At 43.0% G+C, this 23,981-nt stretch overlaps 1 protein-coding gene across 3 annotated transcripts in view; it reads right to left on the bottom strand.

Annotated features, from left to right (window-relative positions):
- Nucleotides 1-23,981, bottom strand: part of LOC119656002 (serine-rich adhesin for platelets) — a 201,701-nt gene that overhangs the window by 40,328 nt on the left and 137,392 nt on the right. For all 3 annotated transcript variants that reach the window (XM_038062242.1, XM_038062240.1, XM_038062243.1), the window contains exon 3: nt 15,905-16,075. In XM_038062242.1, coding sequence (XP_037918170.1) covers nt 15,905-16,075 — 171 coding nt within the window. The remainder of the gene's footprint in view (nt 1-15,904; nt 16,076-23,981) is intronic.

Genomic DNA, 23,981 nt, shown 5'->3' on the forward strand with positions numbered 1-23,981 from the left:
AGATGCTGTGCAGAGATAAGCAGGGCATGAATCATCGGTGCATTGCAGGCAGCGACAGGAGCCCGATCTTGTAATGCAAATCGCAGATGAGATTGTCTGGAAAGTGTGATTAATAGGGACGAAAGTAAAGTAATCACCTGCAATCAAATGCTACGCGCTTTGTCGGTAGATACCAGAAGACGCGGCCCGACAATCTTAGCGAAGAATGTCAACACATGAGCTCTTTACTGAGGCACGTTACCCTGGAGAGTAGTTAGGCATGGGAGCCAGCAATATACTCACGGTGGCCAAAAGACAATCTATATGCAGAATCAATCAATGTCAGATATTCTGCTTGGGTGGGGAATACGTAATATACGACGTCCGAGACCTGAACTGTACTACCATAGAAAAAGTCGCTCAAAGAGCCCAATGGGTTACAGAAGCATGCAGGTGGCTCCTCTGCAGTAAGCAACCCACTACTGGGTGGAGCGATACAACTACAATGCAACGAGCCATATGTTTTCTAATTTCATAAGACTTTCAGAGGGAAATCCAGTAGCAATAATTGACAGGAAACATACAAGCATTTGCAAAAATTGTTTAAGGTATTTGAGCAAGGATGCCGATGTGATATCTTGAAGTGTGGTTTTTAGGGTAGTAATAAAGATTGCGAGGGCAAACATAACCGCAGCTTACCTGCCTGCATACTTAAAAAAAATGTTTGCCATTCTGTTTCCTCCCGACAAAAAGAACAAAAGGCAAAGGTGGTCCAAACACGACTAGACGATAACTCCAATTATGGATGAAGAACTGCGGGAATGCAAATCTGAAAAACTTTATTTTGGCATTGCATCGATTAGCTTGCACCTTCCAAACGGAATGAACTTATTGAAATGTACCCTGAGAAGATTATAGTTAATATTTAATTGCTCAACCAATTCTTGAACAAAACCAACAATTTTTTATTGAGGATGCTGGGAGTCCTGAGTCCGCAATCACTTGATGACAGCCCGGATCATTTGGAAAGCAACTTACTTCCTCTCTTGTGATCCACGGACTCCTCTTTTTGGGTTAAACTCCCTAGTCAAAAAAGTTAAATGATGGTTTCGTCCAGGACAGAGGCAACTCATTATAAGCAACAATTAAAATGCGGGTGAAAATATAAAAGTGCATCAACAACTCCAACAACTTTAATTGAAACGGAATTCTACCACTGATGTCACACTGTCTGACGATGCAAAAAATCTGTTCTTCTCAAAGAACTTAATCAAAATTGGACAAGTTTTTCAAAATAATAATACAGAATAATAAAAATCAATTGTACTCTAAAACAACCGCTCATGCAAAAAAATCAAGATGGGAATGTTCCAATTATTCTGAACTATGCATTTAAAAAATAACAGACAATTTGTTGAAACAACCTTCCATCATATTTGCTTGATGATAGTGCGTGCATGCTCGTCATAGAATAATTTCTATTCACTTATTACAGACAGACGGAGAATTAAATAGAACACTGTACGCATGGCAGACTTCCATGATTGATGCCTGCAGGGGTCGGCATGCCTCAGTCAATTTCTCATTTTATCAATTACTTTCTTACAGTTTTAAACATTAGTTTGGGAGGATACATATCAACCAGAGGAAAGTGCGTCAAGTACAAAGCTTTTGTTTCCAGGGAATCTATGGTAAATAATGAGAGTTTCTTAGTTATTTGAAATGAATAGAGAAACTAGAAAGAGGTTCAATTGCATATCCTTGCACTTTAATGTATGTACATTAGCGAATTCGGAATTGAGTTAGCGAATAGTTTCGGTACCCATACCTTTGTTAGGCCCTACTACTACTACTATTCTCTTTAGACAATTACAAGTATCCATGATCGGAGCTGGAATTCGAACCGGGGATACAAGATCAAGAACGCCAAGCGAGCGCTTCTCTTCCTCCTCCATCTGACTATCTAAAAATCAGATCTTTGGAGAAACTGGAACAGGAAACTCAATCCAAGTTATAGATACTAATAGGCTTAGTATAACTAACATTGGGGCAACGGTATTTGTCTCTATATCTCTACACAGCGTAAAAATGTTACAACAAATCAAAGAGCGAACCAGCCACTATGAGGTAATCAACTAGACAACAGTCCCATATATGGTGCACCCCATCAATATGGGACGAGCGAACGGGAAAAAAGGACTATCGTTGAAGCAGTATACAACTCATTCTTAAAATTAGAGCTGAAACAACGGACTATGTGGTTCATAACTCAGAAGCTAAGAAGCCCAACAATTGACAGAAGTACGCTTCCCAATAGCCTTAAAAGGACATGGGGTTTGTCGATTACAACAGCTGACGCAGGAAGATGAGAAGCCGCAACGGACGACAACCAACAAACTTGAAATCCTTGAAATCCTTAATCAACAAGTAAATCTTAGACTGAAATTAGACTTTCAAAATGAAGGGAAAATACAAAATACATATATTCAGAGAAATAAGGCCAGGTTCCTAGCCGAAAGCCTTAGAATGACCGCAAGCATAATGAAGCATTTGTCACTGTAATGAGACTTGACTCAATCAGAGTTTTAGTTTCTGCTACCACCTTGATGCCTGTATCTGAAACACTTTGACATAAATCATACATACGTTAGCCTGAATCAATTATACTGGGTGGACGGAAAGTAGGGTACGAGTAAAAACTGGAATTGGTCAATTCATCTTATCATCATCATCAACGGCGCAACAACTGGTATCCGGTCTAGGCCTGCCTTAATAAGGAACTTCAGACATCCCGAGGTCCATGAATTCGATATTCTGGCGTCCTGAACTACGCCATCGCTCCATCTTAGGCAGGGTGTGCAGGTAAGTAAGCCAATACCTTAATGGTACAATGGTTCTATAAAAGGGCATGTATCTATGAGGGTGCTTATTTTCCGTAGTTCAATCAGGACAGCGGTCACTTGGAAACGTGGCTCTTCGAAGCCGACAAGTGTGAAGACCTCGACTGATTCCAGAGTTCTTAGAGCCGATTTCGGTCGGCAGTAAACCGCGACGATCAGAGTGTTTTTACATACCCACCTGGGATTGAACTCAATCCTACCGACTGACGTTAGTCGGACGGGTAATTTCTTATTTTTTCTATTTTATTTCTCCTCAGCTGAAATTGCAATCCCAGGATGTCTAACTGGGTGACAGTTGAGCGGAAGAAGCGCGTTATCGCGCCACCTGAAGATGATACTACGGAGGACATCGGCTCCGTGGAAAAAGACGAAGAGCCGGCAATGAACGCTATAAACCGAAACGATGCGGAAGCAAGAATACATTTCATGCTGACCCACATCCAACGCCAGAACCTCACGATCCTGCAGCTGCGCAAGCATATCGGACAAATGGAGAGTGCACGGACTGCTCCATCTACTCTAAGTCCGCTGGTGCTAGTGCCGTCGACAACAATACCGTCACGCCTAACCCAGCATCCTCGTGTATCAACAGGAAGGTAAGAATACCTCCCATCGTTCTGTGTGAAAGTGAAGCGGAGCTTCCCGCCATTATCTCGAAGCACCTCGAGTCGCTCCCGGATAAATATACTCTTAAGAAAAATGTCAAGACCAAAGTGCTCGTGAACTCAATCAGTCACTTCAATGAGACCAGGGCTAGAAAGGAGAAGAGCGTCTTCTCCTACACTCCCAAGAGCTTGAAATCGGTTAAATTGGTTATCCGTGGCTCGCATAGGTTCCACCTAAGAACCGACGTGATGACTGCCTTCGAAAATCAATCGCTCGACCTCTGGTTAATCACTTTCCAGCCAGGCTTCAACACGGCAAAGCTCGCCCGAGTCAAAGCTCTTCTGAACAGGCCCATTAAATTCGAGCCTGTTCGTAACAAAATGACGCAGTGTAAGAACTGCTAACGAATCGGCCACGCTGCGGTGAATTGTAGCATGCCCTATAGGTGCGTGAAGTGCGTCACTTCACATGCACCAGGCAAATGCCGTAAAACACAGGAGGAAAAACTGTGGTTCGTCTGAACATTCGGCAAATTACAGGAAATGTTCCACCTTCTGGCGTTTCTTATGCCCAGGCTACCCATGGCATCCCGTCAAGGAAAAAGCAGCAGACTCCTGCTCACATACCACCCTCAAATGTACGTGAGGTCATTAACAACAAGATGCAGAAACTCTTTAAGTACAGCCTACCGGAACTCAGTCGCCAGCTTAAAAACTTTCTTTCAGCCCTGTCCAATTTCTAGGACAACTGGGAACAAAGGCTGCAAATGATTGCTTTTGTGGGGTCAATCTGCAAAGATTGAATGCTCATTAGTAGTTTACTGCCGGCTCTTGATAGGGAATTTATTACCTGGCCTTACCTTAGTAAGTCCAGCACTTAGATATTAAGAGCTTTTAGCCGATGGTCCCCATCAATGTGTATATCTAGAAGTTGGCGTTTCTGACAACAATGGCGCCAAACGGGGTGTTGTCCGACGCATTAATAGCGCTAGATCTGCTTTCGCAGCCTTGACTAAATTCTGAATATGCAGTTATTTCACCAATATCAAGTGTGAGCTAGTGTTATTTGCGCATGGAAAGTGACCCCACTGTTACTCAAAAGTTCCAAGCCTTCGTCAAACCCAATTTGCATCGTATCATCGGAGTACACTATCCTTAGAATTTAATCTGACAAGGGCCGAATATGCTAGGAAAGCGGATTGGAAAAAGTTCAATGAACTTGGCGACCAAGTTGAGCTCCCTAGGCGACTAAGGACTCCTTGTCCTAGAAGATCAATTGGAATCTCTGAATCGCACACTTTTAGAGTGTTTTGAAGAGGCTTGTCCTATTTCCCGAAGCCAACATAGTAAAACGCTTCCATGATGGAACCGAGAACTGCAAAGACTCAGGAAATCAACCAGACGACTTCTAGATCGTGCTTGCAAAAGCAATAAAGATAAAGACTTTCTAAATTTCCGGAGCTCACAGCATGAATATAAGAGGCTCGTAAAACGTTCGAAACGAGACTGCTTTAGAGCCTACTGTGAGGAACTGGAAGGTCAAAGGGAGACTTCTAGGGTGTGCAGAGTCCTTAAGAAAGATGAGTCGGCCAAATTGGACTCTCTTAGAAAACCGGATGTTGCTTTCACGAACTCCAGAATTGAGTCTATACCGACTCTCTTGGAAGTACATCAGCCGGGAAAACAGATCTCAGAAGTGGGAAGAAGAGAATTAGCGGTTTCTGCAAACCCTTCAATACGAAGATTTTGCTAGTGGAATTGGGACACTACGAGAGCGGTTGCTACTAATGAAAAAGCGAGAGCTGTTATATTATCCTTGGAGCACTTCAAAGCACTTGGCATGGATGGCATCTACCCAGCGATGTTAAAGGAGGGTATAGAGCACTTAGAGTAACTTCTAAGAAATATTTTTCGAGGATGTCTTGCTCTGGGCTACGTGCCTTCCTCTTGGCAGAAGGTGAAAGTGGTTTTCATACCAAAGCCTGGGAAAGATGACTTTTCAAATCCAAAGAACTTCAGCTTAACATCATTTTCGCTGAAATGTCTGGAGAGGCTGGTTGAGCGTCATATTCGCGAGAAGGCACAACGGCCGCATCCACTAAATGAAAACCAACATGCTCATTCTTTGGTTTCAAAAATAGAGGACAATTCTGAAAGGCAAGTACGCGATGGGGGTGTTCTTGGACAGTGAAGGGACTTTTGACTGTTCACCCTTCCTTGTTAACGAAACTCTAATAATGTGGATGCTAAAAGAGAGATTGCTGCTGGTGTTGTGCTGAAGTGGAAGTTGATCGTTACCTAACAACGGAAGCGACGAAAGGCTGCACTCAAGGAGGTGTGCTATCGCCACTTTTGTGGAATACGCTGATCAACACACTACTATGTGAACAGCAAAGTCTGCCAATACACGTTCAACCTTATGCGGATGACGTGGCTGTGCTGGCTGTTGGTCAAAATCTCGGAATGGTGTGTGGAAATACACAATGCGCCTTTGATTTGATTGACAGTTGGTGTCTCAGGCGTAGACTTTCAGTAAATCCAAATAAAACCACAATGGTATTATTTATAAAAAGGAGGAAACTGAATGGTCTTTACCTTCCAGAGATGAGGGGTACAACTCTTCAACTCTCTGAGGATGTGAAATATCTGGGAGTTATTCTAAACAAGAATGATGAGAGCGGCTCATAGACAAATTCGATTAGAACTATGAGGAAACAATGGACGTGGGGGGCACAGAGCATTGGAAGAGTCATTGGGAGAACTGAATCCAGTTTTCGCAATGCTCTCCGACTCTCGGATCCCCATGCATCTGTTTAGTAGAAGATATGATGTTATCTTGAAACGAAAAGAAACTTGGGACGAACCAGAAAAAAGCGTATCAGGATATACTGTCTTTTTCACCGATGGCTCAAAAACAGAAAATGGTTCTGGAGCAGGAGTCTATCTTTCGAATAAAAACGAGAAGTGGGCTTTTCCTTTGGGACAATACGTAACGGTTTTTCAGGCTGAAGTGTATGCGATCCTAAGGGCAAACTGGATGATTGACGAGCGGTTGAAGGGCAGGCGCATCGCAATCTGTACCGGTAGTCAAGCTGCATTGAGGGCATTGAGTAGTACCTTGATCACTTCAAAAATCGTTCAGGAATGTTGAAATCGATTGAGATCTGTTTCTAGATTGAACACAGTGGAGTTACTCTGGGTACCTGATCATTGTGGTGTAGAGGGAAATGAAATCGTGGATGCCTTAGTAAAAGAGGCTTAAACTTCCCCCATGCCCGTACCAGAACCAGCAATTGAAGTGTCAGTAGCATTGGCTGATGCTGCTATCAAAAACTGGGAACAGGCTTTTCATAATGACAGGGGGCGAAGCCTTAATGCTGCTAGGCAGACCAAATTTTTCCTGTCAGAACCAAACAAACATACTGCAAAGTTTATCCTGTCGAAAAGCAGGACTTGCAGGTGTATTATGGGCATTCTGACATCTGAATCTCTGTTAAGCTAAAAACTTATCTCGACTAAATTTGAAAGCATAATGGTCTCACCTTAACCTAGTGTAGCAACAATGACATGTAATGGCCCAATCATATTTGCAACAAGCGCATGTTACGAAACTTTGAGAGAATGAAGCAACCAAGCACTCATCACTTTTCTTCTGATGGTCACGAAACACCACCCTCATTTTTTCAAAACATTACTCATCTGCAAAAAATGGTGCTTTCAGCTCCCGGGATGATGCCGCAAAAAACATGAATTCCAGCCTCGAAATTATTGAAATATTTCCACCTTTCTCATTCATTAATCCACCATCAAGTGTAACCAGCATCCGAATAACAGTAGGTGCTTCTCATTGAACTTCAAAAAACCCATTATCAGCCATTCCCGCAAACAACAAGACAAGGTTGCTTCGATATGCATCGAATAAACGAAATTGCAAACAAATCTGACGCGATTTTCGTGCATTACGTGTTCATTGTTGCATTAATGATAAGCAGGAAACATTAACATCCACTGAATAAATTAGCGGCAAATGCAGACGAAACTGAAAATGCAACGGATAATTGGTTGGCAAATCTTCAAGGTGGCCGTGATGAGGGCAATCTTTTTTTTGAAAATTTTTCCAAGTGAATGTTGTTGTTATTTGGGTAAAACTGTTACTGTAACACATGCCGCAGCAAGAAAGTATCTTATCCAATGTGTATAGGTGCAGGCATATGCGAAGAAGACATTTTTGTGGTCTCGAGGAAAGAGAATGGCCGCCGCTGACTTGCACGAAAGAAAATAACTGATATTCGATCGTTCTTGCTTCATGCACGACTGATATCCCTGAAGGGGGAGCAGAAGGGCGCACCTGTTCTTCTATGTAAATATGCATGTTGCATGTTCCATGGAAATAACAACTTTAGCACATTTGATGATTGCTTAATAAACACAAGAATCCACAGGAAATTACCTGGCAAATTGTAATTAGTAATTAATATGCATAAATGAAATGGCAAAATTTCAAAGTTGTTTTTAAATGAAGTTGAATGGTGAAGACAGTCCATGGTGGTCAAGTATTTACCGGGAATTGTTTGCATAAAAAGATATTCAGATGGGAAGGTACCATTTGTCAGATACAATCGACCCTCTAATCTTGTGATGGGTTGTTTATGCCTGGGGTGGTCTTACCATGCACCACACCACATAATTTCACTTAAAGAAATTGAATGAGGAATTCCACTCTAATTCGTGTATCCACAAAAGGCTTATGCGGCGAAACCGGTATCAATAACTAACCGGTTACCGATGTTACGGTTATTAGAGAAGCTAAATTTGGTCATGAGAAAATACCAACCTTGAATCTTTGATTGAAATTCCACCAACTTTTCACTGCTTCAATATTTAATCATATCATGATATTGTCGTGAAAAAGTTAGAATTTTCAACCCTACTCTGTGAGGAAAAGAGGATGGGGAGGGTATGTAGGAGGAAGCGAAACCTCTCCCTTTTCTAATCGCGGTAAAGCGACGTCCACCAATTCGGAATTAGGGATACTCGCTAAAGATAGCGGGAAAAGGATAGCAGAATGAAACGAGCCTTGTTTGATTCCAGCAGGAATAATATATGATGACAACTACTGTAGCTAAACTTTAACCTGGGATTATCGCTCATTTGGATGAAAGTCATGGATATTTTCCAACTAAACACCTCCACGTCATCAGAAAACTAGCCTGGAACCATTTGATACATTACTTCGAGCTAGCCCTACCGCTCTCCCGGTTTATGGAACCTTCAAATCAGAGAGTCCTTTTCATCAACATGTGGGGAGAGGAGAAAGGGAGTTGTCAGTTCAAGGAACCCCTTGCTATCCGGTGTCTCCACCGGTCAAGCACAATCCTCTTCGCAACAAGAAGAAACCGAGCCTAATGTACAAAACGAGTCCATTTGCCAGCGCCCCTCAGCAACGTTGTCTGGAGAAAGCTCCCCTGTGTCAGCATAAAGTTACTAACGAAACCTATCCTACTTTGAAGTGAAGTGAAACAGGTGTGTCTGGTGTTGTCCGCCGCTCCATTGCAAAACACAATCAGGAGATGATGTCTTCCTAATTTTATCCAGGTAAGACTGAAAACTTTCATGCCCACTTAGAAATTGGGTAAGGAAATAGTCAATCTCACCATGTTTTCGATTCAGCCACGAAAAAGAACTGCCGAAGAGTGGCGCATTCCATCTGCCTCTTGGCTAATTTGGTCAAGAGGATTGTCACACGGGTAGTGTGGGGTTGATACTCTTTACACTTCCCTTAAATTTTCGTCCTTGCGGCTGTAGATGGTTTTAAGTTCCTTAGCAAGTAGGGCAGCTTGGGTCACTCCCGCGATCACTATCACGACCGGTTCTGAGACAATGCGGTAAGCAGCCGCTACTTGCATACCTCCCCATTTCTGCACTTGGTGAAGGCCCCTATGATACACCTCTTTGCAAAGAACGTCTTCTTATGGGAGCAATGCAGTTCGTTCTGCTCTACAACGCAGAGGTAACGGCCCAAACCTCTGCGCAGTGATTCATCCACTTACTCGCCGCTTGAATATGCAGTCTGCTTTGCGCCTATTCAACCATGCATCCAACAACAAGTGCCGTAGCGGCATCTGAATAACCGACCAGGCTCACTCTTCTGGTATGTCGCGTCTTAGCAGACTACGGTAAGAAACGTTCCACAGTTCCATCCCTAGGATGGATCTCTGTGCTATTCCCGATGTGATTCTCATCCTCTAGCCCGCTAGTCTCTCATAGAGGAGGCCGCGGACTCTCAGATCTTTCTTCTTTTTATTTAGCCTTTGTCCCGTTCACCAGCGAGGTCGGTTCGTCATGATAGATTTCGCTTTTTTGTTTTATCAAAAACCTGATCTGGATGCAATAGCAAGGTTTTGAAACCCCCATCTAGCGTATCAAGCCACCGTTGTTTCAGCCGACATTTTGGTCGTTTACCATCGACTTCGATGTTTAGACCAATCCGCAAAAAATTGCATGGCACGTGGAGTGAGTTTTCTAATTTAACATATGTGTCCATCTTACGAAAGCGTTATCTTCTTTTTCTTCAGCTTTTGTCCCGTTCACAAGCGTTGTCGGCTCGTCGTGATCGATTTCGCCATTTGGCTCTATCAAATGCCTAATCTGGGTGCAATCTGGAGGCTTTAAAATCCCCATCCAGCGCATCAAACCACCGTTGTTTAGGCCTGCCTTTTGGTCCTTTACCATCGACTTCGATGTTCAGATCAATCTTGGCAAGTGAATTCTCATTAACGCGAATTACATGACCATACCATGGAACACGCCCCTCTCGTAATTTTTCTACGATCGATGCAACCCCACAACAGTCGCAGATATCCTCATTTCGGATGTGATCAAAACGTGTCACGCCACTAGTCCAACGCAACATCTTCGTCTCCATTACCGCAAGACGCCGTTTATTGTCTTTTGTAGTCGGCCAAAACTCAGAACCATAGAGAACGACAGGATGGATGACATTGCGGTACATTTTAGGTTTGAGACGTTTGTTGATACGTTGATCATAGAGAACACCAGTTACGGAACGCCACTTCATCCAGGTTGCATTAATGCGTGAAGCAACTTCATAACGCAGTTCTCCACTGGCTGATAGCGTTGATCCGAGGTATTTAAATCGCTCAGTTCAGGGCAGATCACTGCCGCTGACGATGATTGTGTGTGTTTCGTGGGGATCGGTCGTCAAAAATTCAGTTTTGTTTAGATTCAATTTGAGACCGTGTTGCATGAGGCGATCATTCAATTTTTGGACAAGTTGCTCGAGATCATTTTCACTATAAGATGCTAGGAAAACATTAGCTGTATAAAACAGTGAATAGGGCGCTGGACGTTGAATGTCCCGTGGAACAGTGTCCATAACAAGAACAAAGAGGAGTGGTAAGAGGCGCTCTCTTACCACTCCTCTTTGTTCCTTGATGAACACCAACAGAGGCACGAAGCGGTTTTGATACACCCGCCATAATTCGAACTTTACTTTCGGATCGTGGCAGAGTAATTGAACCCAGCACACGAGTTCTTCTGGCACTAAGTATTGCCGTAAAGAATACCAGATGAGCTCGTGTGGCACACGGTCAAACGCTTTCTCTAGATCCAGAAATTCAATGTAAAGAGGACGATGCTTTTCACGGTGTTTCTCCATGAGTAACCGCGCAGCGTTTATTGCGCCATTAGTTCCGCAGTTTTTGACAAATCCGGTTTGATTCACGGTTATTTCAACGATTTCGCGAATACTGTTGCCAAAAATGCGTTCAAAAATCTTGATGGTATGGGAAAGTAACCGGATCGGACGGTAATTTGAACATTCTGCTGGACTACCTTTCTTTTTCCATGTTGGAACAGTGGTACTTTCTTGCCAGTCAGATGGTGTTCTTCCTTCCTTAACCAATTTTATTTCTTATTATATTAATATTAGTGATGTACACAACTTGGAAAAAAATTAAATGCAAAAAAACCTGCAACAGTGGCAGAGGAGGCAAGGAATATGGTTAAGGATGGGGGAGGAGGCAGTCAGCCAGATCTTATGACGACCCTACCGAATGCGCTCTGGCCACCTGAAGATGAAGCATTTTTGATGGCGACCCAATACTCACCAATATTGTCAGGCCGGTTGCTCAGTGTATCTGCCGTCCGATCAGCAAGATAGTTCTATCACTGCCAAACGACAGCTGGACCATAGAAGTGGTCGATATTGAACTTGGGTGAGGAGGGGAAGGTGGTAGAAACACCCAAGCGAACGTAAGCGACCATCAGATGATTACCCCTTTCGAGGCCAATCTCAGTACTTCCCTTGATGCGCACATCCAGGAGACAACTCCTAAATCTAGTGATGCTCGCAAAGTGGTCAATGTGATTGCTCGTACGGTGTCGCTGAAACCCTACTGACCTTGTGGCAAGCTTTGTGTTCGAACAATGTGCCAACATGGTGGAAACTGCAGAAATCCACAAACCTTCCACCATTATCGTTACGATCGACCGACCGTGTTTCTCCATCACATGTCCGAGCAAGGTGTTGTCAGAGTCCACGTTGACATTCAGATTACCCATCACGGTCACTAGGTCACTTCTAGGAAACCTACCCTGAACAGCGTGTTATTGCTCCTAGTAAGCATCCTTCTTCACTATACGGGAAATCGTACGCACATTGCGGAAACCAATCATAGTTCGTTTTCGATAGCGAAAAGTCGTAGCTAACCTGACGGCTATCCAAGGCATTGTTGATGTTTTGGTAGTAATAGAGTTTCAAAATTTGTAGGTCGCCAGCCTAGAAATTTGTACCACTGTTAGTCGCCTCTTACAACAAGCAGAGCAGACTTTGAGTGTTTTCTTAAGCCCCAACTCACAGGACGTAGGGAGTTGAGTGATAGGCTTAGGGATAGATCACTATCTATGAGGACTAATCTACCTTCTCTGTCAAACACGGTTATCACTGTTATAGGAAATGAAGAGTTGGGGGAATACGTTCTTGCGAAGGGAATGGTCTGGTAAATGGTCTGGTTCTAGATGACTTCATAATATCGTCATGTTTACACATTCCAGTATAGTAGCATAGTCAGTACTTTTGAGGGGCCTCTCCAAATGTCGTTTGTAAACATCAGACCAAGAGATGAATCCGAAAGTGATTAAAGGACTAGTTAACTGATTGTAAAAAAAATTGGGACCCTTCGCGGGGTTGATTTTTAAATGGACTGCTGTCACCTCTAGGCAGCGTTTACACGGATTAATACCTTGTTGGCGCGTGCAGATTCATTCAGGTAATTTGGGACTCCTTTTATGAAAAACCAAGAGCTTGCATCATTCTTAAATATAATTTAAAATATATATGTGTTTCAGAGTTTCTGATTGGAGACGTTGTGGCTACCTAAGTCTTACTGGAAGCCGGAGGAGTGAGAGTCATTCGTGGGATCAGACTACTTTCCAGGAGACGAAGTTTGGATCCCAGGAGAGCTACTCGCTAGACTGGTGAAGTACTGTGAGAGGAGGGCCCTACCACTTCTCCTCGGCTGCGATACTAACCCCCATCACGAAGTCTGCGGAAGCAGCGACACTAAATGAAGAGATGAGTACCGTTTTGAATTTATTCTCAGAAATATGGTAAGTTAGAGATATATAACATAGGAAACACTCCAATACAAGAAGTACTAGACAAAAAGTGTTAGACTTAACTCTAGGGAATAATCTGATGAACCGGTTGTCAAAAATTGGAGGGTATCTGATTAGCCATTTATCATTGAGGGTAACTTCCAAATAAAAGGAATAATAATGATTTCCAGGAGAACGTATTGGGACTCCAATGCACGCACCTGAGTAAGAACATCGCTCACTAGAAACTCACTGGCAACTAGAAATAGCGGTTGAAGACCTCAACAAAGTTTTCATTGACGCATATGACGCCAGTTGTCCGACTAAGCCAGTTAAGTCATCAAGGGATGTGCACTGGTGGAACAGAAACCTAGCCAGAATGGGAATACAGGTGCGAAAACTCTTCAACCGGGCAAAACGAATCGGAGGCTGGCCGACTGCGTATAGCAACACCATCAGAAAAACAAAACGGAACAGCTTCAAGGAATTCTGTAAAGGGGGTATACAAAGCTACAGCTGTCTGTCTAAAGAAGGAAGATAGGACATTTGCTGAGGATGAGGAGGAGAGGATATATCTGCTTCCCAGAACTCATTTCCCGGCGTCCTACCCCACGGTAGAAGGCGACCGCATTCTGCCTGACACTCCAATAACGAACAAAAGGGGAAGAAAGGAGAACTGGAAACTAGCAAAAGAGGTACCCCCGGAAGCTAGCATAAGGTGGGCAGTGGGAACATTTAATGCACTGAAATCACCTGGAATAGAAGGAATTTTCCCAGCACTACTCCAGAGAGGCCTAGAAATCATTTAAGAATTTCTTTTAAGAGTGGTAAGGAGAGCTAACAAACATTGGAATACAACCCCAGAGTTACGCTGATGACGCTGGGACAAATATTTGTGTGACAAAATCCAAACTAGACTACGAATCACTAGTAACTGTTGCAAGAAGGCGTGGCTGCGTATAAATCCATTTAAGGCCAATATGTATCATTTACTACGGAACCATTAGATTATATGAGGTGAAGGTGAAAGGAGTAACACTACTCTATAAACAAAAGTCAGAAAGCTATAAGGGTTCTGATGATTTGCAGGTCCATAGTCGGGAAAAAATTGGAATGCACGGTGAAAATACTGCACTGGACATACACTGCAATAGTAGTGTAAGGGACGGTAACTTGCGTAGACATAACGGAAGTCAACACGACAGCAAGGGAGTTAGACAAATTTCAAAGACTGGCTTGCATATTTAATAGTGGGGCAATGAGAACATGCCCAACGTCATCCATAGAGATTCTTGTGGGATTGTCTCCTGCCCATCGCCAAGAAGGACCAACAGGGCAAACTTGGAGGGTATGACATTGAAATACGGCTTAAACCAGCAACTGACTACTTCATACACTGACGGATCAGGCGCCGGGGTCATTGGTCCAAGGAAAACGTTCTTTGGACCAATGGGTAACCTTACCAACATATTCTAGGTGGAAACATACGCTATAGATAGATGTGCCTCCTTTAACCTCTAAAGGAACTATCGGTGGCAGATACTTGCTGCCGACAGTCAAGTGGCTATTAAGGCACTCAGGTTCTCCCAGGTGAATTCCATGGTACGGGGATGCCTTAACAGACTAAACACGCTCGGCTCGTACAATAAGGTCTGGATACTCGAGGTTCCACATTGGGTTAGCAATTAAGCAGCAAACGACGTAGCCGGGAGGCATTCTGTGGAATCGAAATTGGGTTCATGACTACTACGCTAAAAAAGGAAAAGGAACGGCTGAGGAAATTGTACTGGGCGAACTTACCAGGAGCGGAACAGTTCAGGGTGCTCAAGTGGGGATACGAACCCAAGCGCTCGAAACTTTGGTTTTAACCTAACCCGAAAGAGTCTCCGGATCATAGTGGGAAAGCTAGGGATATATACGGACACTGTCTGTCGATCCTGTGAGGAGAGCGATGAAACCTCCACCATGTTCTGGGACAGTGTCCGACACTTGCCTGTTGATTTGCGAAATAGTTTGAACTTTCATACTTAAACGGATCTTACTAGCGATTACCTCAGATTGCTTTCAGGTAGATTGGAAGCGATATCTGTCATCCATACATTGTTCAAATCTTTAAATTACTATCTGGGTCAGTCTCTTTATTGTCTTCGATAATCAGAAATTTCACCATATATCGAAGCACATATTTATATGTTATAAGTTAAATTATGAATAAAACTTTATCTATTATCACATTCTGTAACACCTCTTTGTTGAAACACGAGTACTACTCTTAATATCTACCACCTGTTTAACCTCGATAAAATCACCAAACATTTACCCCCAGTGTTCGTTATCTTTCTTTTCCCAACGTTACATTCATCATTGCACCATTGAATTCCCATGATAAAGGCGAGGGTAATATAGAAACGAGTTTGCAAAAAATAACATTTTGTTTTTTTGAAAAGATAAATGCCATAATGTCCATGATGAAAATTGCAGAACAATAAGATAAAACAAAAATAAGGTAACATGTGCAAAATATCACTGAATCAGAAATGATTCATTGTTGAGGTTCGAAGCAGGTGTAAGAGGATGTAGATGAGGGCTGATGCTGTTCTGAGATACGTATCCACCTGTATTTCCGCTCAGTCAAGAAAAAATATAGATAAAATGCATGGGGTTGGTGTTTTAGAATCAAATTGCCTTTAGATATTTTGATAAAAATGCTAAGTATCTGTCAATAGTTATCTATAACACTTTTCACGAACTTTTCTATAAATGTATCTTATTTTTACAATATAAGCAATAAAAACTACTCACACTAACGTCTCTCGATCTAATCCTTATACTAGACTTTCCATCAATTATAATATTGGCATTTTCGAATTCAACATCACAAGGTGAAGGTGGTCCCATTGTCCATTCATCATCTGGATCTGTTGATGTTTCCAATGAAAGATCACCGAGCAAAACAAAACCGGACTCGTTTGGCTGGAAAGGATATAAAAAAAAACATTCAGTAAAATGTGTCAAAAATATGCAAAAAGTACTCACAAAGCCACTAAATTGTTGAATTGCAAATATTACAGAAAATTTTATTGATAATTATACAACATTAAAAAATTCTTTGACGATTACACTTTCCATAGAGAACATGAATAATTCATGGCTGACAAATTGAAGTGATCTTGATAATGTTTTTAATGAGTAATAACAATTGTAATGGGAAGTGATGTGAAAATGGTTTTTTGTCGGAAAATAGCAACCATTAGCTATCTATCGTATAATTTTGCAAGACAATGACCTTTAGGTGTGTACATGAGGGTATTGTTTATCGGAAAAGATTTCAGGGTTACATTTCGTGTGTGTACTTCACGCTTGTGGATATCTCGTATCTTATGTAAAGTATCTCAATCAGTCAAAGCATTCTTTCCTCTTTGAATAGGACGATAGGACCAAGTTAAACAAAAAATGCACCCTAACTTCTTCTATATTAAGCAACTCAGCTCGGTCCACCACTATACTTTGCAGATTAAGTTTTCACAGTTTTGTCTATCTTTGCGATAGTAGGAATCTTGGCCATCCCTCCGTTCGATACCTAGGAAGGGCTACCGATCAGATTCGTAGGATTTTAAAAGAAGTGGAAGTAACAGCTATCCGGAAACTACATAGGCTTCAAAGGACCGAGAAGTTCCAACCCAGACATTAAATTCATCTCTAATTGAAATAATGAAATAGTGTAGTCCGCATCCACCACCACATCCATGGTGATAAACCATTTCTTTAACGAGACGTAGAATTTCATTTCCAGGCGAAAAAGATCCATTGACAAACCGGGTACTCAGAAATTACAAGGAGAATGAAAAGATACATAGGTTATCTGACAGATTAATGAAGGTGCGACTTGCATCCGTCGTAGGTATTGACATCCCTTGCTAGCACCACAATTATTACAATTCTTGAAGAAACTCCATAAGTCATAAATGGAAAGGACTAGGGTTCACAGTGGCCCCTCTTCTACTTTATTATAATAACATAATTAGGGTGGCCGAAGGATTACTTAACCGATAATTTTTGAAGAAAACTCAAGACAAATTGTTTCTAAAAACAGCCAATTCCTCATCTTCTTCAACGGTAAAGTTGAGAAAATGGACCTCGTCCATGCTGTCTATGCCTCTATCTGTGTTCATCAAGGAAATGCCCTTTCACTACTCTTCTTTGTTTTTGCTATGGATACTACTGACACTGAACATCTAACGTCCAGTGCCCTATACACTACTTTGATATATGCACCGGAGTGCAACCGCTCACGAGCTGCTTGCGCAGTTCGCTGTGGAGACTAAAGCTGATTTAGTAGCGATCAGTGAGCAATACCGAAACAAGGACCCAGTTTCATGGCACCCTGGTACGGCTTTGTCTGGATTCGGTATTCAGGAATGACGTTTTTTAGTATTTATCTTACGCCGAATGAGACGATGCCAGACTTTCGACGGAGGTTTGACGCCTTGGAGAACGCTATTTTAGATACAGATGGGCGGATCTGGGTCGGGGGTGACCACAGGCTCCAGAGGGAAACAAATTCTGGAAATGGTGTCGAGAAAAGGACTGGTAGTTCTAAACACCGGATCCTCCCCAACGTTCCGGTGTCCGGTCTGCGAGGGAAGCATTCTAGACGTAACCTTCGCGTCGGAATCATTGGTGTCGCTGGTGGACGGGTGGCGAGTTCTGGGAGACTTTTCGGCAAGCGACCACCAATACATTGCCTTTGAAGTAGTGGACACAAACTCTCGGCGCTCTTTGTGTTTATGGAACGTAGCGAAAGTGAACACCGGTTTGTTGAAACTCTTGGAACAGGTTGGTTCGCGCTGGAGGCTACTCCTGGGGGCAATCGCGCCGCAGCCGACACTGTTGTAAATTCAGTTATGAACCTGATAACGACGGCCTGCGGAGCCTCCATGCCCAGGAGGGTATCAAGACACGGTAAACCTTCTATGGATTTGACAGTGGAAATCGCAACCCGAAAAATTGGAGTTCTGCGGAAACCCTGTCCGCTTAAAGCCGATCAGATGAATCACATTGAAATGGCACTATTCCCTGCGCACCCCGTATGGGATGATGACGTCGGCGCGGAGAGCGCCTATAAAGTTGGAACAGGCAGTCTTCTCTATGAAAAGCAAGAAGACGCCAGGACCTGGTGGTATACCAGCTGAGGTATACAAACTGGTATTCTAACACCGGCCAGACCTACTGGTCGGGGCAGTCGACGCTTGTCTGAAAGAGGGCACCTTCCCTGCTCGGTGGAAGGTGGCGAGGCTCGCGCTGATCCACAATGGGAAAGGCAACCGCGAGTTGCCGTCTTCATATCGCCTACTGTGTATGCTTGACACTGCTGGGAATGTGCTCGAAAAGCTCATCAGAAGTAGACTCACGGAAGTGATACGCGCTGCCGGAGATTTATCTCCCCGGCAGTTTTGTTTTAAAGCAGGGAGATCCACAGTTGATGCTGTCATGTAAGTCATGGACGCCTTTCGACGAGCGGAGGCACATAGCCGCTGAACTCGACGGGTGGTGATCCTCGTAACAGTTGACATTAGAAATGCCTTTAATTCCGTAAAATGGAAAAACATTCTAGGCATCCTAGACAATACTTTCGATCGGGGCCAGGTCCACCATGGGGGACAAGATTACCAATGAGAAACTCAACCACGGAAGGCAGAAGGAGAGGAATGGCTAGAGATTCGGAGCAGTCTGCAGTTAGAAGAGGCGTAGAGGGTGGAGTGGTCGAGGGAGAAAACACGGAAGAGAAATAGGTATAAAGAAGGTCGCAGGACTGTTGTGGGGAATTGGTAGTGGAGTCAGCAAAACTGATAGAAGAAGGGAGAGATTGAGTGGGGTTACGAGAATAGCGAGTATGGGACCAGAAGGGTTTAAAGTTACCGCGGTTCTCGACGTTCAGTAAGTACTTTCTATGCGCTTTTTTAATCGTTGACTTCACAGTGGAACGCATAGCCTTAAAGTGAACAAGGTCGGCATCCAGAAAAGCTGTATATTTTAGGGTGGTAGACTATAGTTCAGCTTAACCAAAAAAAAACTGAAGAAAACAAAGAGGATATCGTCGAACAACTGCACGGTGCACCATATACCGATCCTTAAGGGAGAGCCAAAAGTGAGTTAAAGTAAAGATGGGGGAAGAAACATAAAAAATTAAATGCGAGATTAATAGCAGGGAAAATGCCCATTTGTAATGAATAGCACTGGTGGAGGATGGGTAAAAGACCAACAATCCCGTTAAGTTCTGTTAAATACGAGGGTAAAGTTATAATTCACATAGGGAAACGTCAAATTTCGATCGTGAATTTCTGCCTTCACGTAAATCTTGCTTTGGCGGTTCATATTTGTTTTCTACTATATTACACAGTTGGGTAAGTTGGTCGGGATCTTTGACACCCTAGCCGGCGATACCATTTTGCAAAGTACCTCGGCTGCGCGTAGAACAAAACTACCTACTTGTGTGTCGAGCGCCTCACACAATAGAAATTAGCAGCGTAACTCTTCAAGTGGTAAGAAGACAGCCACTTCGAATCCACTCGCGACTTTGAGAAATCAGGTCGTGGCCGAAGCGTGGATTTAGGAGGCTCATCAGATTCATGTGCCCGCACGAAGAAATCTGTGGAAGACAGGTTCTCCACTTCAGTAAAAAATCTGCACCCAGTGTCTACGGCGCGATCAGCGAGAAAGGAGAGTAAAGCAACTCTCTTAATGAGAGGAACTGGAAACTTGACAACTGTCGGCCTATCGGTGACACTGTCGCCTAACTCTTCCAGAAAACGGGGGAGAAATGGTCGGTAGAAGGCAACTTCAGCCGCAAAGGAAAAGGGACTACAGAGTTGCCTGCCAGAATCTTCTCTTGCGCCTTTAGCAGGAAAAGTGGAAGAAAGGGAAGCTGATGATGTGGACGAAACAGGTCTAATTCCGATATATGTAAATAGATCCACGCAGCTCGGACACCGTGAACCTGGGAGGGGTTCCAGCCGACGACAATGGAAGGCACTATCAAAGAACGCGAAGTTTCTTGAGAATGAGGACATGGGCCCTGCTGAATCACCAAATGTGGCGATATCCAGGCAAATCGGACGCAAGGAAATGGAAATGGCCCAAGAACCATGGATTCACTTTAGCAAAATCAGTCAACGGGACTAGGATCTTCTTCGATGAAATATTCTCAAGACCGAGAACCTGCGTTTTGATGTCAAAAATGTTAGAGGCAACCATGCTGAGACAATTCTCTTCCCAGGACCTTGTTACGATCAACTTCCAATACCAGGTTAATGGTAAAAGGAGAAACATCATAGTTAGCTGTCTCTTATTTACCCTATGATTTGTTTTCTCCGCCGACGCAGGAACTAAAGGTTCTGGTGGTGTATTCAGAATCAAGTGGCTGTGAACCCTTAATAGGTTGTGTTGCGAACGCTTACCATATTTCTTGTGGCAGTAGCAAACGCAATCCTACAGTAGAGAAGCTCCTTTGGGAACAGAAGGTCATTTCGAAACTCTGAATTAGAGAGTGCTTTGAAGAGGCTTATCCTATTTCACGAGGTGAAAACGGTAAAATGGTTCCATGGTGTAACCGAGAATTGCAAAGACTCAGGAAATCAACCAGACGACTTCTAAATAATGCTTGGAAAAGCAGTAAGAATGAAGACTGGTTAAACTTTCGGAAGAAGCTTGTAAAAGTTTTGAAATGCCTACGGTGAGGAACTGGAAGGTGAAAGGGAGACTTCCAGGCTGTGCTGAGTCCTTAATAAGAAGGAATCGGCCAATTTGGACTCTCTTAGAAAACCGGATGGAATTTTCACGAACTCCAGAGTTGAGTCTATACAGACTCTCATCGAAGTACACCACCTGGGAGTCTCAGCACCAGGAAGGAGAGAATTGACGGTTTCTACAAACCTTTCAACACAAAGGTGTTGCAAGGGGAATAGGGACACTGCGAGAGCCGTTGTTACCAATGAAAATGTGAGAGCTAAACAATCCTTTGAACGGTTCAAAGCGCCTGGCATGGATGGCATCTATCTAGCGATGCTAAAGAAGGGTATAGAGCACTTAGAGCAACTTCTAAGAAATATTTTTCGAGGTTGTCTTGCTCTAGGCTACGTGCCCTCCTCTTGACGGAAGATTAAGATAGTCTTCATACCTAGACCTGGGAAAGATGACTATCCAAATTCAAAGAATTTCAGACAAATCAGCTTAATATCACTTTCGCAAAAATGTCTGGAGATACATGATTGAGCGTTACATTCGTGAGAAGGCGGTAAGGTCGCACTCACTAAATGGAAAGAAACACGCTTACCAGCGAAAGTTCTGTGAGTCTGCTCTTCCCTTTTTGATTTCAAAGATAGAGGACGCAACTCTGAAAGGCGAGTATGCAATGGGAAAGTTCGTGGACATTGAAGGGGTATTTGATTGTGCGCCCTTGTAAAAACTCTGTGGTGTCGCCAAAGAGCATGGTGTTGATGATACTTTAATTAAATGGATCTATGCTAAGCTATCGCACAGATCGCTGTGTGTTGAAGTGGTTGTTGATCGCTACGTAACAATAAAAGAGAAAGTGGGATTTTCCATGGGGACAATATGTACCGGTCTTTGAGGTTGAAGTGTATGTGATCCTAAGGGCGGCTACCTGGTTGATTAACGACCGATTAAAGGGCAGACGCATCGCAATCTGTAGCGATAGTGAAGCTGCATTGATGGCGTTGTGCAGTCCTTGGATCACTTCAAAAATCATTCAGGAAAGCAGAAATCGATTGAACTTTCTAGATTCGGGGATATTTCAAGGGAATTGAGTACAATGGATCACTAGAATGAGTTGTCAGAGGTGTTGTCTCTCCCCGCCTCATAAACACATACACATCAGCTCTCAAGATAAATCTCTACCCAGCGTCAGTGGAGAGGAGATGGATTTGTACCAATTACAAAAGGGCACGCGATCAAGGAGTACCTTAGTTTTCCAGACATAAAAACATCAGATATAAGGAAGAAAGGTATGAGATACTCCTAGAAAGATCGTAAAACGAGTTTAATACGCAATTCTATACGAAGACTAGGAAATAGCGGCAGCTTGATAACAATCTTAAGTACTAAAAGGAGTCCCATCTTCAATGAAGAATACTACAGAATATTTCAATCTGACACGACAAAAAAGTGGAAAGGGTTTAGGGTGGATCTACCAATACTTCACACATCGAAGGTGCATATGGATAAGGATATGATCGAAAAAGATATAACTATTGGTCCTGTAAAAATAAGACCCTCAATTCAACTAAGCGAAAAGGAAATGAAATCTCAAAGCTTGCGAACAATCTGACGGTTTAGTGGAAACGAATAATTGAATAAATTAAAAGCAGCTGACTCATTTTCTAGTCCTGACTCACAGTGAATATGAATTCATAAATTTTGCACCCTCATTCATATGATCCTTTTCCGCAACAAGCCACGTAATCCTGTTACCTTCCACCGCTCCTAGGGCGGTTTTCAATTAAATCGATACACGATATAACCCCATAACTACATCCACGAATATAACAAGCGTAAGACAGAAGCCAGATTGAAATGGTTCTAAATTGAGCCTCAGAAAGGATAAAAGCACATATGCAGAAGTACAGCTGTCCATCGTTTATTCAAGCTCCCAACGAGTGTTATATCTTTGAAACTGCCACTTTACTCGACATTCCTCAATTCTACATATCAACGGAAAATGCCGGCTGTTAGTTACTCCATACAAGCACAACTCAGCCCCGTGTTACATTTTCCAAGAGGCCATAGAAAGGCTTTTCAGATACCATTGAGGACTGGCTCCGGAGAACGTGTGTATACCTGCTGGGCGAGTACATGAGGAATTTTATAAGATGTTTAGATGAGTAGTTGATAATTACACGCTTTCAACCGGTAAGAGGCCAATTATTCCATTCATGGATTACATTGTTGTCAATAAACTCTTGACTATGTTTCTGTGGTTGCATGTGCATGCCGGAGGCAGATCCCCAGTGTCAGTCTGGAAGGGCTATTATGCATGATGAGATGAAAAGATGTGATAAGATGAGGAACAGATTCACAGCATGTACTTGTTTTGTGAGAGTTTAAGTGATATCGGATACTGCTACTTTGTAAAGTAATTATCTACAAATTCGATCGCCTTCTTTGCTAACAGTGTGTTCTACGTCAATCTACTCTCATTGTCCACTCCAAGTCATTGCGGGGCTTAAAACTTAACATATGATTGACTGTGTGATTGCCGAATTGTCGAGAGTCAACCTCTCGATTTTATTGGCCTTGCGGTCATGGATATTTGTCCTCGGCTATGTGCTTGTCTCATTATTGTAAGCGTAAGTGTAGTGACTGAAACTAGGTTAGAGTCAGGACTGCCAAACTAGACTGAGGATACCCTTTACTCCACAAAGGGGTAAAACAGGAGCTACACTGTTGTATATATATATATCTTTTCGATTTATGGAAAGAAAAAAGGGTTCACCTTCCAAAATTGCGGAGCACATGAGGAGGACGTCTAACGATGCGGACAAAGCTCACGTAGCTGCGACTCCGAGAAAGGGGAGTGGATCTCTCAAAGGGGAGGTGGAAGCCTGGAGAAAGGTAGCACATCAAAAGAGAAAAGATCGGAGGAAGATAAGACCCGAGGTGATCATCATTTCAAAACTAGGTTAGGGATCATACGATGACATTTTCAGGAAAGTGAAGACAGACCGCGAACTAACCAGTTTGGGAGACAATGTCAAATGTATTAGACGATTCCAGAAGGAAGATCTTATGTTAGAGATCAAGAAATCCAAGGATGTAAACGCGGACAAAATATTGATCCAAATTCGAATTGAAAAGTCGTTCT

The sequence above is a fragment of the Hermetia illucens genome, chromosome 4 (genome assembly GCF_905115235.1).
Source record: "Hermetia illucens chromosome 4, iHerIll2.2.curated.20191125, whole genome shotgun sequence".
Taxonomy (NCBI): domain Eukaryota; kingdom Metazoa; phylum Arthropoda; class Insecta; order Diptera; family Stratiomyidae; genus Hermetia; species Hermetia illucens.